We start from the raw sequence: 16553 nt of genomic DNA, 5'->3' as shown, positions 1-16553 counted from the left end.
GACTTCCCATTGGAGGAGGCCATGGTTTTCTCCAAGGCACAGACCATACCTCATTCATTTCTGAGTCCTTGTGCTGAGTATATAAGAAGTTCTCACAAAATACGAAGTGGATAAGTAAAGGAATATTGTGCGTAAAAAACACCTCTGCAGATGCTTCTCACATATCATTTCATTTAATTTTCACAGCAACTCTATGAAAAAGGTATAGTATTATCCCACTCTATAGATAATAATATAGGCCTCAAAAGTCTGAGGTATAAGAGAGGAACCATGTAGGGCAAGTTCACAGACTAAAATGACTTAGAAAAAGAGGCAGAGAATATGGGAACATGCTCAAAATCATTAGTCACCAGGGAAATGCAAATTAAAACCACAGTGAGATACAACCAGAATTGTTATAAACCCACTAGAATTGTTATAATCCACAGGACTGACAATAGTACATGTAGATAATGTAGGTAATTTAGATAATCTAGAACCCCAAACATTGCTGGTGGGACTGCAAAATGACACAGATACTATGGAAAAGTCTGGCATTTTCTCATAAAGTTAGACATGCACTCTCCACATGCCCCAACAATTCCATGCCTAAGTTTCCACCCAAGAGAAATTAAAATATGTTCATACAAAATCTGTGTGTGAATGTTCACAGCAACATCATATATAACAGCCAAAAGTTGGAAACAATTCAAATGTTTATCAGCTAGTGAATGGATGAACGAAATAGTCATACGATGTACTACTATTCAGCAATAAAAAGGAATTCAGTACTTACACATCCTAAAATATAAATGAACCTCAAAATACTATTCCACGAAAAAAAAGTCAGACACAAAAGCCCTCAAATGTGTGATTTCACAGATATGAAATTTCCAGAAAAGGCAAATCCAAAGAGCCAGACAGTAGGTGAGCAGTTACTTGGGGCTGGGGGTGGAGGGTTGGAGTGGTGGGAAGTGACTGCAAATCAAGCTCCCAGGGATAAAGAAATGTTCTAACCTGAATTACGGTGGTGGCTGCACAACTGAATGTATTTCCTGAGATCATCATTCAGTTTTAAACTCTGTAAATTATACTTTATACGTCAATTAAACTTTTCTACAAAGGGAAGAGAGAGCTGTGTGGTTTAGAAGAAGGGGAAGAGGGATGTCCCAACAGGTTGGTGAGGTATCTGAGGTAGCCGCATGAAGGAAACACACATTTGTGCTGGACCTGGAAGACTAGGTAGGATTTCAACAGAGGGAAACATTGCATGAAGAAATTCCAGACAAAGAAAGCAGCATGAAGGCAAATGTGCCAGGCATGTTTGGGAAATTTCCAGACATCCATTGTGGCTGGATATTTGGATGGAGAGAAATAAATGAAAGTAGAAAACTTGGTTGCTACCAGAGGACAGAAGCAGAGAATGGAGCAGACATATTCATTTACGACTTAATTTGGTAGACAGTGGGGAGCCACTGAATATTCTAGAGGAGGGCAGTGTCCTGGCAGAGATGAATGGGGCAGCAGGGAGACGTATGTGTTGGAAGGGTGAGCAGCCAGGGCAGAGCATCAAATAAAAAGCTCAGAGAACTGGATCTAGTGAACTGTGGCCACCTGCCTGTGTCGTTCATGCAAAGGGACAGAGAAACACACTGTACCCGATAGAAAGAAAACAATAATAGGCACCAGTTATTTGGTGCCTTCTCTGATTCAGGCACTGTTTTAAAGAATCCTTTCTAAAGGAGAGAGAAAGTGAAGAGTCTGTGATGTATGAAATGAACCAAATGGATTGATGAGCATCTTTACGTCTGGCTCTAAAGAAAAGGAATGGAGATTAGAGGAGACATAAGATGCTTAACTAAGGTGTGTTATGGGAACCACAGATATGGAAGCTTGTAGCTGAATAAGAAATGGCGATACTGCTAAAGTGGAAGGGCAGTGAGTGAAACAAACAACAGAGACCAATTCACTGGCTCTCTGGCCCAGGAAGGCGGGCATTCCTGGCTCTGCTGGTGCCCTCTACGATGTCCCCATGCCCTGAAAAGTGCATTAATATAAACTAAGGACACATGTGTTGACATGAGTGGACAGAACCAAGGGTATAAAGAAGATTGTTACACTCTATTGCCTCCGGGGAACAAGTCCTTGCCCACCTAATGTCCTATGTCCATGAAGAAGGACCATAGTGGATCCACAATCAGCATCCACTTTTAATTATTTGCCAAACTTAAGTATCAGGACATTGCACATAAAGTAAATGGATTTTCAGCTTCTCTTGAGAAGTTGGGAGTTGTGGAAACTGTAGGACCTAATCCCACATGGTGTCATCAGAGCCAAGTAACACTTGTCCTGTTTAAGCATAAAGGTCCCTGCCTGAAACACTTCATTTATTCACTCATTCATTCAACAAGTATTTACCCAGCACCCACTATATGCCAGGCACTGGAGATACAAATGAACAAATCAGACAAAATCCCTTATGTTCCTGGAGCTCCTATTCTCACAAGGAGAGCCAGACAATAACCAAACACATAAAGGGACACGTACACTTCCGGTGGAGACAGTATAAGAAACTTAAAGAAGAAAGGTATAGAGTGAAAGAAGATGGAGACGAGAGGCGGCAGGTACTGCAGACAGGGCAGCTGGGGCAAGGAAGCCTCTCTGGTTAGGTGACGCCGAGCTGAAGTCTGATTAACAAGATGGAGCAAGCCCTCAGGCCTGAGGGACAGACAGACCAAGCCAAAGAAACGGCGACTAGAATCCTGCTCTATTTGTGGGAGAAGCACGTAAAGGAATGAGTGAGGGGCAGAGGGCATTTCAGGTGCCAGCGACGGTTTACATGTCGTTCTGAGTGAGATGGGAAACCACTGGTGAGTTTGAGCAGGAGAGCAACACGGTGGGCCATGCTCATCTATGTTGGTGACTGGCCCACGTAAGCATTAGTTTTTGGTCCTTGGCTTAGGGCAAAGGTTAAAGGGTTAGGGATAGGCTCTGTGCCTGGAGAGAAAAAATAATCAGACTATGGGGCAGGAATCTCCTGATCTATTGAATATAGTGTTTGTGTAGAATCACTCAAAACTTAGCAGCAACCTGGAATTAACTGGCATCTACAGGAAGAGTGAACACACAATGAAGCCACTTAGAAAACCAAGCTCACAGGACCTGAGATGGGGCACTGCTTGACTCTAGGCCAGAAGAGTAAAGGTTTCTGGTGGACGTGAGCGTGGAGCAGTCTGCTAGGCCTGCTCGCAAAGAGCTTCTCTCACTTCTCCATCTGTACCAGTGACATTCCATCTCCAATGGTACAGTCAACTTGGTTGACAAGCCCTAATCTTCTTTTATTTCAGCAACTTGAGTTAACTCACATGTTCTCCCAGCTCAGGTAGGAACAAATCTGACCCTCACACTCCAAAACAAAGCAGTGGGCAGTGCTTGGTGCTCAATACAATCTGATGTTCCAGAAAATCCATTCCTTGGCCATGAACAATTGCAAATGTTTGACAAGAGGAAGAGATTTACTCACAATCAGGTTGTGATCCCGCCCCATCGTGATGACTGTCCGGTTCACCGTGCGAAGCAGTTGGACCATGATCTCTTGGATGTGGTGGTAGGTGAAAGCCTGTAACACAGTCAGAGACATCTGTGTGACCATCAAGACACTATATCTGTACACCTCTTCCAAAGGATTTAACAGTGGTCAAACGTGACCACCAAGATCACCACCACCACCACCACCACCAGCACCACCATCATCATCATTTCTCTATCACCATCACCACCAGGCACTAAACACCAGGAATTCCACTAACCAACCTGAATATAAGTTAGTGATGAAGAGTTAAGCCCTGGAATCAGAAACGTCGGATTTGGAATACTAAATCAAGAATCACTGTGCCAACAGGACTGAGTTACTTCTCTGTACCTTGGTTTCCTTACCTGTGTGACAGTCAGGATCTAGCCTGGAATGGGGAGGGAGTGTAATGCACGGGGTTGGTTATATGGGTGATGCAGAAACTGAGACACCAAACAAGAGTACCAAGAGATCAGCAACAGAGGGAAACCACTATACCCCTGAGGCCGAAAGGACAACTAGAGGAGCCAGTGTTTCTGGAGCCTGGGCCTGGGGTTATGTGACAGAAACTGTAACCATGGGGTGCTGGTGAAGTAGAAGCTGCATGATCCACCTTGGGGGAAATTCAGGGTGAGCCAGGCTGTGACAGTTATGGACTTCTGCCTACTTTAAATATAAGTCCCTGACTCTCAAGTAGAACTTGTTGATGCTTTTTGAGCATTTGCTGTGGTAGGCAAGGGTTTCTTGCATTTTCACCTGCATTCTCAGCTCCTGTACAATTTCATCCATGCATACCTGGGAGGGTGGTCATGGCCAAGTGGAAAGGCCCTGGGATTTAAATTCAGCAGCTCTGGGTCTGACTGCCAATTCTGCACTTGCACTGTGTGACCTTGCTTATCCCTTAACCTCTCTGAGCCTCAACTTCTCCATCTATAAAATGCAGAAAGGTTTCTCACCAGTCTTTCATGGTTGACATGAACATAAAAGTAGCACGTGCGATTCTGGGAAAATGCACATGCCTCATTCCACGGCAGGAGATTCTGTGGGTCTGAGACAGAGTCTGGCCTTAGTAATTCATGAAATTTATGCAGCTTATTCTGATGGCTGAGAATCATGACACAACACACTGGGGGGCCCTGGAGACAGAGAATCGGGATTGGGAACAGCCTGTGACTCTAGGGCCTCGCCAGAGCCTGACATAAAGAAAGTGCTAAATCAATGGTGGCTGAAGAGTGGATGGCCACTCATACTTATTCATAAGCACCTTATTAAACTCAGCTGCTTTCAACTTAACTGCGGTTTGTCTCTTAATGTAACCCATGAAAGGAAAATGGATTTGTAGCAAGAAAACGAAAAAAGATGTGCTTATTAAAAACTGTCCTCCCTTCCCAACCTGCTGTCAATGACTATCGGCATCCAAAGATGAGCAGCCAGAGATTCCTTTCCCCCTCTCTGCCCAGACTCATTTCAACTTTGGCTAACCCCCAACCGCCTGTGGAGCTCCCCAGCAGAACCTCTGCCACCAGACCCTCCATCAAAGCATATATTTTACAGAAACAAGTTCTCGTGCTCCACCAGGCCTCAGTCTCTTGCTGGATTTGAGCCACTACCCCACCCCGCCCTTTCCTCACATCTGCCGTTTGCCTCCTGATGCTCAGGATCAGGGGAGAGAACATCTACCTTTAATTCTTGGCTGCAGGTAAGCCTCTCTCCTGACTTCCTTCTAGCCTTTATTTCTTTGAGCCTCTTTACTGACCTACAATCTTCAGTGTTGTATATTATGTGGATGAGATGCTCATGCTAATAACACAAATCACTAACATGGTCTGAGTGCTTACTGAATACCCACGAAACACGACCCCATCTCACAATGAGATGGGCAATATTATGATCTTCATTGTTCAGATGAGAACACTGAAGCCCAGAGAGGTTAAGTAACTTGTCCAGGGTCACCCAGCTAACAGTCAAAGAAAAAAGATTCAAACCCAGTGGTCTGGCTACAGAGCCTGCTCCTTGCCCAAACTCACCCAGATCTCTGGTTGTTATTTTGGGGCCTCGTCAGCCTCTTTGCACCTGTGAGGATGGGTAGACCCCTCACCCCAATCGGGCCAACTTCTACCTGCCTTCAGGAACTCCTGATCTTTTCCTTCCCATTTGGAACATCTTTGGTAGTATGTCTTCATTACTCCCTCATCTCCTCCGCAATTTCATCAATCTAAGCCCACTGCCAGTTCATGTAATGGTTTCCATTTGATGTTTCTCCCCCCAGGATTACATCTCTCTTACTTTACCAATAGAGATAAGAAACCCCTTTCTCTTGCTTCTTTTAAACAGCCATTTCTTCATCCAAAGAGCAGCAATTAGGGCTGCACAGAAAACCTGCTATTCAGAAGCGGAAAACTGTCCAATTTAACTCATTTCCCTTTCAAGGTACCAATATGAGAGTGGGTGTAGCAGAGTGTTCTGGGGTCAGACAGTCTTGACTTTGAATCTCATTTCCGCTCATTTGAGCTGGGTAACCTGGGACAAGTTGCTTTTCTTCCCTGAATTTCAGTTTCTGTGTTTATAAAGGTGGCAAACACTAGCAGCCTGAAGTGCTGGTTTAAAGAATAAGCAAAGAAATGCAGGGAAAGCCCTCGATGCCAAGGGTGGGCACACAGTAGGCCCTCAATAAGCTGTGGCTGCAACCTGTTTCCCTCGGTCTGCAGCAGCGCTCCGGCCATGCTTGCAGATTCCCCGCACATAGCAGAGTGCAGTAAAAGGCAACACGTGATCTAAACTCTGGATCGTACCAAGCTGTCGCCCAAAGAATGTATACCGAGTATGCAAACGGAAAACTTTCAAGATGATGAACCTGTGCTGAGCAGTGCAAGTGCAGCCACAAATCACCCACTGCTAATTGCTCTGCTGCCAGGCGAGTGGGGGGCATCTTGAGGAACGGGTCTTCTGGGCTCCAGCTAAATGGTGGCTTGTAATTGGAATGACAAAGTCGGTCTTCCCATTACGATGGCAAAGAAATGAATCCATCCAACCTAAACACCCCGCAAATTGTAGTGATTTTTCTTTCTTTTAATAATCATAGGCTGTGTGTGAGATCTGGAAGGAACTCAAAGTCCTTTCTTTTAATGCAATCTTACGCACAAGCCCAACACGTAGCACAGTAGAGAGAGAGACGAAATGAGTTGTTTGGGGAAAGCTGAGAGCCCTATGATTTCGCTCCCATGTGGGATATAAAACTGAAACTTATAGACACAGACAACAGTATGGTGGTTACCAGAGGGAAGGGGGTGGGGGGGGAGGGTGTAAAGGGGACCAGATATTTTTTTTAAAAAAGTAGAAAGAAAGAGCTGAAAGTAGGGTAGGCAGTGGGGGGCAACCCCTGTCTTCTTGGCTTACCCTAGGCATTAGGCCAGCCCTTGGACTTGGTAGAATGTAATTAAAAATTACTAATTTCCCACAGTATTTCCAGAATACTAACAGAGCGTATCACAGATGAGATAATTTTACATAATAAGACACAGACACAGCGTTTCACAATATTGAACCAAGTTGTGTAAAATGTGTCCCGTATTTTCATTTTTCTTTCAACCCTTCTGATGAAACCAAGTAGAACCTCCCCACCCCCACCCCTTTGGCGCTAATATGTCAACACCTCTGTAGTCCATGCAATACCCCTTTTCACCACAAGGGGAGTCCTCAGGTCAGAGCAGAGAGACACGAGAGTCAAGAACTTAATAACATTGTTTTACTGTGTCTATTTTTAAAAGTTTTTGTGTGTGTATACATGTATATATATATATATATATATATATATACACACCCCAAGTGTTCAAGATAAGATCTAAAACTTGGAAATAAAGCAAAATAAGGATTGTGTGACTTTTTAATTGCACATTTCCGGTAAGCCCAAATGGGGGAGTCCTCTTACTCTCTGAGGAAATGTAATTTTGTTTCAGCATCTACAACTGAGTAGGAAGCAGAAATATCAGAGTCCTGTAATGTCAGGGGTTCACTTGTAGAAAAGAGATAAAGTGTAATATTTGCTGGCTTGCTGAAGGTTATAGTTCTATTGCTCTGTAAAAATGTTATGTGTCTTACATCTGAGGACGATTTGATATAAGCATCTCCTCTCCTAAAGTTCAAGAGTTCTAGATACTTTTGAGCCAGTTCTTTCTTTGGTCAGCTTTTCCCTGTTTAATAAATAAAACTTTGAATTGTGTTCACTATCTAATTACATAAGATGATATTCTTAACCATTTGAGAATTTTACTTTTACACAAGTGATGCTGACTACTTACTGGTAGTGTCCTTAAATTTTGTGTGTGTGTTTTAATCAAAGTTACAAATGTGTACAATTTAGAAACCCTGTCCAACGTTCATTAAAAAAATAAAACATCAAGAAAACACCAGTCTCTCATGTTCCCACACCACTGGAACTTCTTTATTGGAGCTTATTTCTTTAAGCGTATTAGTTGTTACTTTGTTATTTGTACTCATGTGGCCAAAAACATGTTTGTATTACCTCTTCTTTAAACAAATTTGTTCAGTCTCTGGCATTATCTATTAACTTTCCAGCATAGAAGACAAGACAAGGACCTCACTCTTGTTGCCACCCCCACACCCCATAACACACTTGTATTCTTTCCATTTTCGCTTCCTTCTATAAAGTTATAGTATAATTTTGGCTTGATCAATATTTAGTGTAAAATAGTTTGATATGTAAATGTCATTCCTATCCCAGTTGTAAACAAATTCCCATTCCTTGTACAACTTTTCACTCCCCCAACGGAAGGAAGCGACCTAGAACGGGCTTCAGATTCCTTTTAGCCCTCTGTCTTTTACGCCACCTTTTCCATATCTGTGACGGCCTCTTCTATTTTACAAAATCCTCTCTGCGCATTTTAAAAGTGTGCTCTGCCTGGCAGAGTCTCTGTCCTCCAAGTCGCTGCTCTTCGGCCTGCTTGCCTTGCACTCCCCCCACATGGCCGAGTTTTTTCCTTAGTTCTCTGTAGCGCACGGTGGTATATTCGCATCTCAGCATCGGGGACTCGCGGGCTGGTGACCAGCTAGGAGCATGCGAGTGGAGCCTGTGGTCCGCAAGCCTCTCTGCTGGGTGATCTGGATGGGACAGTTAGTTGGAGAGACTCAGATGCCCATATACACCAGGCTTTCTTCTGGGGCCAGTTGCATCCTCAGACAAGAATTCTCTGATCTCTTGCCTGAAGGCTCGGAGCCTGGCTGCCAGCATTCTGGAGCCGAGTGGGAGGAAAGCGCCAGAGGCCTCGGCTTCTAAGACGGGCACTGTGATTGAAACCTTGTTTTGAGTGTGGTGTCGCTGCCCTCAGCTGAGCCTGGTGTCTCCTAGTCCAGGCACCCTATGCTGTTTCCTCTTCATGGAATAAACCTCCAGTGCTGCACAGACAGGTAGTTTCTTACAGACTCGCAACCCATCCTCCCTTCCTGACCTCCTCTCCTTCACCCCCACCTCCAGGGGCTCTGCTACCATTTCCTATAACTTAGGGGAAATCTTTGCTTTAGTTAGATTAGATGAGATGTCAGCTTTCCCTGCTGCTGCTGGCTTATGAGTCACTCTTCTTGGGTCTGCTAAATCAGTTAGTACTTTTCCATATGATATCTACCTTCCTTTTACAAAACTTCCTTTAGCTTTTTTTTTTTTTTTCTGGTAGGTTTTCCAGAGGGAGTGAAATATGTGACTGTGTTTCATCTATCATCTTTACAGGGATTTCTACCCTAAATGTCCATGTTTAAATGTTCATAAGTGAAGCTCACTGAATTAGAAATGTCAAAAGTACTTATGATAATGTTAAATGACAAAAATGTGACTGTGTTATGCTGAAGTCAGATTCTGAAAAGAGTTCTAGTGTAACCCTTATTTTACAAAAAGCCAAACATCAGCTTTGAGGAGGGGGTTTGCGCAGGTCATGTGACCCGTGACGTCATCAGAGCTAGAATAAAAAACTCACTCTGCTGGGCCATGCTCTCTGACTGCTCCCTGCACCCAGCACCCAGTACCTGGGCAGCCTTGGTCCTTGTGTTCACACCAAGGACAATCCCAGCCCTCTGCCTGCTTTGTGTTTAGGCCTTTTTAGTACCAACATGAAGATCACAAGGTCACGGCTACAGAGTTGAATCCAAAGACCTTTTCTTTCTAACAAGAGACGTAATGGCATAGTCTGACCATGAAAACAGCTGCTACCCAGAGCTGCCACTGTTTTTCTCTGCTCTGTGTTCCTACATAAGAGGTTTTTCAGCTTCTTTTTTATTTCAAAAGCACCATAAATACTCACCTACAAAAAAAATATCCAAAAGATAGCAACAATTACCATCTAAGAGACACCCTCTCTCTCTTTCGCCCGTGAGGTCATGGGATTTTCTCACGAGTTCTAGGTTTGACACCGTTTTCCTTCCTCCTCTGTGAACTGGCTCCCGTCGGGAAAGACCTGACCTGACTTCACAACAGCTCATTGTGTAAAGCAGGCAACAGAGGCAGCAAGGGTTCAAAGAAGCGGAGTGGGGGTCAGTGGAGTTGGGTGACAGCTTTGCTGTACCCCAACATCTCTACCTCTCCTGCCCACTGGGCAGCCCCCACTTCCCAGGCATGATGTGGGTGATGCCTTCATGTGGTCATGAGTATCTGAGCCACAGGTTAGCCTTCTGTAGGAGGGAGAATGCATCAGTGGTAGAAGACAATAGAAGGAAAGAAGAGCAGCGTTCTCATTCTCACACTGCTGTTACCTAACAATCTTGAGGTCGTACTATATGCTAAGAACTATGCATATAGACTTGACAACTACAATCTCATTTAATTATTTAAAACCCCTATTCAAGCCCCAGATGTGAAAAATGAAAATCGGAGAGAGGTTGAGTAACTTGCACAGGATTCATCCACTCATGGGTGGCCGAGCCTGAACCCAAGCTCAATTCTGTCTAATCCTGTGCTCTTTCCATGACACAAAGTATGGGGGTGGTGCCAAGAGTGGGGATACTTTAGGCTCTCCGCAACCTCTGTTGCAACGATTCACAGTACTATGAAAACAGAGCCTCTCCTCGCAGAGATTATGGAGCTACCACTAACTATGCTCCTTCCCTTGGCTTACTTCTCTGAGCCTCAGCTTCTTCATACTGGGCACAATGGCACCCACAATGTCAAAACTGTTTTGAGAATCTGTAGCTAGTTCCGACATCGATAGCTAATATTTTCTCAACTTTTACTATATGTTAAGTATATGTCTAAGTACTTTTGCATATGTTAATTTAAGGAATTCTGCGTGCACCTATGAAACGAAGGAAATGCTTCTATAATCCCAGATTTGCAGATGGAGAAGACTGAGGCTCTGGTTGGGGTCACGCACTGTGTGTCAGTACTGATCCGAGTCCCAGCCCAGGCCTGTCTGACTCCTGGGTCTAGGCACATAGCTGCCCCTGCCTCGGTGTTTCAGGACCACAGAGATGAATGCATGTGGCAGGACTTTGCAGATGATAAATCTTTCTGCAAATTTTCCCAAAGTAAACAACAAGGCAAACATTTGTGTGCGCAGCTGTGTATAGCATACTGTATTATTTATAATATCCAAATGCAGCAGGCAAGACAAATGTCCCCCAATAAGGATCCTATTATATAAATGACAGCTTACCCACACAATGGAGTAGACAAGACAGATATGTCTTGATCTCAAAAGATACCCTTAATATATTCAGTAAAAGAGACCACAGGCTACCATATGTAATGTAATCCCATTTTGTTTTTGAAAAATATTTTCTTACATCCAAAAGTCGGGAACAATGCATGGCAAACCATTGACAACGGTATCCCTGAGCAGGGGGAAGAGGTGGAGATGTGAGGTTAAAGGGGTAATTTTACTTGCTATGGTTTGTTGGAAATTTTCACAGTAATCACTTATGTTAATAAAGAAAATAGAACTACTTTCCAATTGGAAAAAACAGTCAGTCAATACATCTAAGGAACCACTCTCTCAGGGCACTGGATGGACACATTCCGGGGGCTGCGTCAGTGCACTGTGGGCAGCCCTGTGTGTAGGGTGAGGGTGTTTGTGCCCCGTGCTGGGGGCCATGGACCCTTGGTGGTCACAAGAAGAGTTCTGTAGTCAACTGAGAGGAGCATTACAAAGTAACGTGGTTTCACACCTTTATTAAAAGGCATGGCTATGAAATATTTTATTCCATTTATCAAATGCTTTTTAAGTTCCATTGGCAAGTGGAAAAAAAACCTACTTAAAGCAACCAGGTAAAGAACATAACAGAACTATTGCCTCCAACAAAAAATATCCGATTGTGCTTAAGTCAGATGTTTCTTTTATTCAGACCCCATTAAGTTGCTTTGCGGGGTTTTTAGTAAAATACACTGGAACCTCCAACCTGCAGCTGAGAGCAGAAAAAATTAAACCTCCCAAGGTCTGCAAGTCTAACATCTTAATGCAGATGAATGGAGACTGACTGGAACCATTTAGGAGATGTGCCCCAGAGGTGCCCACTTTTGTGTTTTGTTCTTCGAAATGGGAAGAGTCCATGGGACTGTGTAAGGAGAAACAGACAGACAGCATGGCTAACACTGGCTAAATTCTTAGGATGTGCTGGCAACGGGCTGTGTGCCTTGTATTCGTTATCTCAGTGGATCTTGGGAAAACCCAGGGGATAAGTATCATCCCATTTTAAGATGTAAAATAAGATCCGTTCTAATTGTTATTACCACTCAATATTTTTAAGCACTTAATATATGACAGATGCTAAACTAAAGGCTTTCCACGCACCATCTCATTTAACTCCCAGAATAATCTTATCCATCTGCTACACTGCTGCTCCCCAGGCTACAAAGGAGGAAATTCCAAGGTTTACATAACTTGTCCAAAGTCACAGAGCCATAGGGGATGGAGCTGGACTGGATCCATGTCTGCTTGTTTGCAGGGCTCATGCACTGTGTATATAGCTTTTTACAGCAATTTTGAATCCTCTGTAATATCCAAATGTAACAAACAAGATAAATGTCCAAATGGCCCAGCAGCAATGGGCCCCCTTAAGGTTTCCACTGTAGAAATGGAGCTCTGTGAACTCTTTGTAGTATTTCAAAGAGCTTAACAGAAATTGTATACTCCTCTTCAGTATCACCGCATTGGCTAATTACAACATCAAGATTCCTTGTTTGAATGAAAACAAGATAGATAGGCACCCTATTTAACTCTGCTGGTCAGAAAATTATGAGTGGTACTTACATATTATTACTTTTTTAAACATGTAAACAAATTAATGTTTAATACATGCTGCTTGTTTGGGAGACAATATATTTTAAGACATGCATCCATGGGCATATAAGAAATGGTGGTAAAAAGTCCCTAGTGGTAAAACCCTTTGCTACTCTTTATCCAGAGAGTCATTCAATGTATGGCTTCCATCCCTCCTGCCCAATTTCCCAGTGACCTTCCTCCAGCCCCCCATCACTGCCCTCTTCTCTCCCCCATTCCCCTGCTGGGCTAGTTTTTCCTCTTTTTCCTCAAACTTTATGCCTCTACTTGATCACCAGCCTTCAACCCCAGTCACCACAGGCAGAGAAGGTGCCTCTAAGATCAGCATGATTTTCCGCCACCCCAAATTATTTCCCAAATATACCTCCAACTGTTTATTGATATTTAAGGTTCCATGATGGAGTGTCATTCTTTGCCTTAAGGTCAGTTCCCTAGAGATGCTGAGATGAGGGGATGGACTCAGAATGGAGAATGTGGAAACTTCTGGCAGAGGTTTCCTCAACTGTGCTGCCAACAGAGCTTGACCCCACATACATGACTAAGGCCTTCTTAGACAGGGGAAGAGAGAAATTAAAAAAAAAATCACAATCTTCTACCCTCTTTCTCCTTCTACCCTCTTTCTCCTTCTCACTAATCATCCAACCATACTCCAGAGAAAGAACATAGACTTTGGACAGCTCGTTGAATGATGACTGACCTGGATTCCTCATCAGGGTCTCCCCATCTCAAATCTCTATTATCTTTTTTTTTTTAATGGACTCTTTCCCCACAAATCCCTTCCAAGTCAGGCAGGCACAAATCTGTGTTCAGAGAAGGTCTCAGGAAATATCCTAGGATCTGCGTCTCAGACAGAATTCAGAGCCTGCTCTCACTCGTAAGTCTTAGGCATAAATTATACCAAAAACTTTAGAAAAGTTATCACCAACAGGAGCCATTGAGATAACACCCTCAAACCTCTTTTTCTTTGCTGGGAAGGGATGGAGAGAGTAGGCCAATCTTAAATGCTGGAAAATTGGCCAGGAAAGAGCAATAAATCTGGGGCATGAATGTGTAACCCCTGATCTACTGTGAGTTACACAGACACCAGTGTTGTTTTTCCAGATCAGACTGGATATAATTAAACCCTCCCCAGAAACTCATCACTATAAAGAAAAGCAATGGGGAATGTGGGCCCCTTCCCACGTGCTGACAAAATCACTGCTTCCTAGACCAAGAGTCCGTGTCCTCATTGTGCAAAGTATGGACTCTCTCTCTTTCTCTCTCTCCATCAACCCCCACTGTGTGCGCCTCTGCTTTAAACAATATGTTTTCGATTATTTTTTAGAGAGAGAAGAAAGGAGAGGGAGAAAGAGATAGAAACATTCATCGACTGCTTCCTGCGCGCCCTTTACTGGGGATTGAGCCCACAACCCGGACATGTGCTCTGACCTGGAATCAAACTGGGGACCTCCTGGTGCGTGGGGCATGCTCAACCAACTGCGCCACACTGGCTGGGCTGTGTGTCTCTGCTTTAATGTTGATAAAGCATGTGTGATTTTCTCCACCATTCCCTAATTATAATGATGATTTCAACATATTTTTAAAGTCTTACCTCATGTCTAATATTGACTATCATCCCTACCTCACTCTTTTTGGAAAGTTTAAGTTGTGGGATCCCTCCTCCCCAAACCTCTCTCTCTCTGACCAACCTATATATCTAGAATAAATTTGGGAGAGGGAGAACTAGTTTATTTTTCTGATTTATTCCAAATTGTCCAAGTTGACGTGTGGTTTCTGGTGACCTTTCTAGATGAAAAGAATACAGCCAGTTTATTTCCCAGTGTCCATAACACACTCAGAGCCCTGACTCCGAACCCCTGGCTCTGATCCTTCCCTACTCAGCTGCAAGCAGGAAAGTCTCTCCTCTGAGTGTTCAGCCCCTTCATGCTCTCAGCCAGAGAAAATCCAACCTCGTGGATTAGTGTAACCAACTCACCTTGAACCACATCTACATGTTTATGCCTAGACGTACACTGATCTTCTGCTTTCAGTGTTCCTAGGTCCTGGGTAAATTTAGAGACTTGGGAAGCTGCCTACACAGCAGGTTGCTGCTCCTCCCCAAACCCCTGCCCTACCCAAAATGAGATGACCAGGCTAGTGTTCATCACAGATCAACATCTCCAGAAACATCCTCTGAGCACCTGCTCCAGTGGTTCATAACCGTGGCTGTACTTTTAGAATTACCTAGGGACTTTTTAAATGTATCAATATACCCATGCCCAGGTTCCACCCCAGACTAAATCTCTGGGGCTGAGGCCCAGGCACTGTTATTTGCAAGATGTTCTCCATGTAATTCTATATGTGGCCCAGGTAAGATATTCACTGTGTGCCTGCAGTGTGCTGTCCTGAGTGCTGGGGATTCAGGGGCAGAGAGAGCCCAGGCCCTGCTGGCAGTGTTGACTGGAGGAGAGCCACACAGTAAGGAAAGGGCCACCTAGTGTTATCACAGAGTGCTGAGGAAGCTCAGAAAAGAGACAAAGAACCCAGCTGGGGGAATCTGGGAAGATGTCCTAAGAAAGGTACTGTCAGAACTACCTGGGAGAAATGTGCACCTGCTACGTCCTTTGCTGTAATAACAGAGTGTTTTCTTTAATAAGAGTACTGGCCATTAACACCTAACAGCCTTATGTGTTCCTCCGACCAAGCCCTTTCCCTCGACCTGTGTCGGTCTCGCCCTGCTCACACCTAGTCTTGGATTCCCACCTGCTCCCTAGAATTCCGATTATGACCTTCCCACGGTCATGACGTCTTCATAACGCAGAATTCACTGCCCCTTGGACTACAGTCAGCTCATTGAGGGAGTTCAATTCTTCCGGTCTGGTGAGGTTTTGTTTCTCCCAGGCCCTAACCCAGCCAGTCTTGGTCAGCTCATCCTTCCCACAGAAAGCAACCAGAATGCCTTTGAAAGCAGGTTTTCACCTCTGTCCGAGATGCCTTTTCCCCCCATCACCTGTCAATCTCTTATTCAGCAGTAAAAAACGGCTCAGTCATCACATTTGGGAGGCCATTTCTGACTCAATCACTCAAAACCTCACCTCACCTTAGGCAGGGCTGGCCATTCTTTTTGAGTTTCCACCAAATTTTATTCATACTTTTTGGAAGTAGGGGGCCGCATCTTTTAATTTTGAATGTCCAAAGGGTATCATCTGCTTGACAGAGAATAAGGACTAGCACATGAATAAATATGTGAAATGAATGTGTCCATGGATGGATGGATGGATGGATGCATGGATGGATGGATGCATGGATGCATGGATGCATGGATGCATGGATGGATGAAAGAATGGATGGATGAAGGGATGGATGGATGCATGGATGGATGCATGGATGGATGGATGCACGGATGAGTGGATGGACGGATGGACGGACGGACAAATGAATGGATAAATGGATGGATGGATGGATGGATGGATGGATGGATGGATGGATGGATGGATGGAAGGATAGATGGGCAAATGATACGGCCTAAATTAACTTTACATCTTATCAATTCAGAGTCTGAAGCAAAATAAAAAAATATGCTAAGTTATCTATTCTCAAAAGCAAAGATGCTGGTGATACTCCACTTTTTCATATGTATACCATAAGCTTCTCTTCTTTTACACTGTAACCAAGAAGATGAAGTGCGTGACTTGTCTTTCAGAATACTGTTCAAGAAGATATGTCATTAACCCTGGGAAGAGGGC

The 16553-nt window shown here is 44.0% G+C and overlaps 1 protein-coding gene across 1 annotated transcript in view; it reads right to left on the bottom strand.

Moving 5' to 3' along the window:
* Positions 1 to 16553, bottom strand: part of DOCK2 (dedicator of cytokinesis 2) — a 345160-nt gene that overhangs the window by 194102 nt on the left and 134505 nt on the right. The window contains exon 27 of the mRNA XM_081135683.1: positions 3503 to 3598. Coding sequence (XP_080991809.1) covers positions 3503 to 3598 — 96 coding nt within the window. The remainder of the gene's footprint in view (positions 1 to 3502; positions 3599 to 16553) is intronic.

This window comes from Miniopterus schreibersii (assembly GCF_964146895.1).
Source record: "Miniopterus schreibersii genome assembly, chromosome: 4".
NCBI lineage: Eukaryota > Metazoa > Chordata > Mammalia > Chiroptera > Miniopteridae > Miniopterus > Miniopterus schreibersii.
Note: the sequence above shows the minus strand (reverse complement) of the source record. Positions and strands in the feature narration are given on the sequence as shown.